The sequence below is a fragment of the Cariama cristata genome, unplaced genomic scaffold (assembly GCF_000690535.1).
Source record: "Cariama cristata isolate BGI_N322 unplaced genomic scaffold, ASM69053v1 scaffold38383, whole genome shotgun sequence".
Taxonomy (NCBI): domain Eukaryota; kingdom Metazoa; phylum Chordata; class Aves; order Cariamiformes; family Cariamidae; genus Cariama; species Cariama cristata.
Window position 1 is genome coordinate 285 of NW_009610782.1, and position 640 is coordinate 924.

A 640-nucleotide genomic window follows, 5' to 3' on the forward strand; every position below is an offset into this window, starting at 1 on the left:
ACCTGCAGGCGCTGCGGGCTCAGCACCCCGAGAAGCTGCACTCGGGGCCGGGTGTTGTAGGGAACGTGCTGGTGGTAAGTGCCAGCCCCCAACACGCTGGCCATGGACACGCATCAAGGACTGCTGTGCTTGCTGCTGTCCTCGAGCTGTGCCCTCCTGTCCCCATGCTGGCCAAGTGGCACGGGCTACGCCGAGAGCTCTGGCTGCCCTCCCAGCCCCGGCACAGCCCCTCTTTCTTTCAGGACCCCAGTGCCAAGATTGGGGCAAACTGTGTCATCGGCCCCAACGTGACAATCGGGGCCGGCGTGGTGGTGGAGGATGGGGTGCGCATCAAACGCTGCACCGTGCTGAAGGGGGCCCGCATCCGCTCCCACTCCTGGCTGGAGTCCTGCATCGTGGGCTGGAGCTGCTCTGTGGGGCAGTGGGTGAGGACGTGGGTGCCCTCGTGGGGGATTGGGGCAAAGCTCTTGCCAGCCCACCTCCTCAGGCTGTGGCTGAAGGGATGGAGGGATGTGCCGGTGCCTGTGGGCAGGAGCAGGAGCGTGGCACTGAGCCCTGGGCCAGGACAGGCGTGATGGTGCCTCTCTGGGGCAGGTGCGCATGGAGAACGTGACAGTGCTGGGCGAGGATGTCATCGTCA

The 640-nt window shown here is 65.9% G+C and overlaps 1 protein-coding gene across 1 annotated transcript in view; it reads left to right on the forward strand.

The window, feature by feature from the left end:
- Positions 1-636, forward strand: part of GMPPB (GDP-mannose pyrophosphorylase B) — a gene marked incomplete at both ends in the record, with an annotated part of 850 nt that extends 214 nt beyond the window's left edge. Inside the window, 3 exons of the mRNA XM_009697990.1 lie at positions 1-74; positions 243-425; positions 595-636. The exon at positions 1-74 is cut by the window's left edge and continues 2 nt beyond it. Of these exons, the coding sequence (XP_009696292.1) occupies positions 1-74; positions 243-425; positions 595-636 (299 nt within the window). The remainder of the gene's footprint in view (positions 75-242; positions 426-594) is intronic.
- Positions 637-640: the final 4 nt, after the last annotated feature.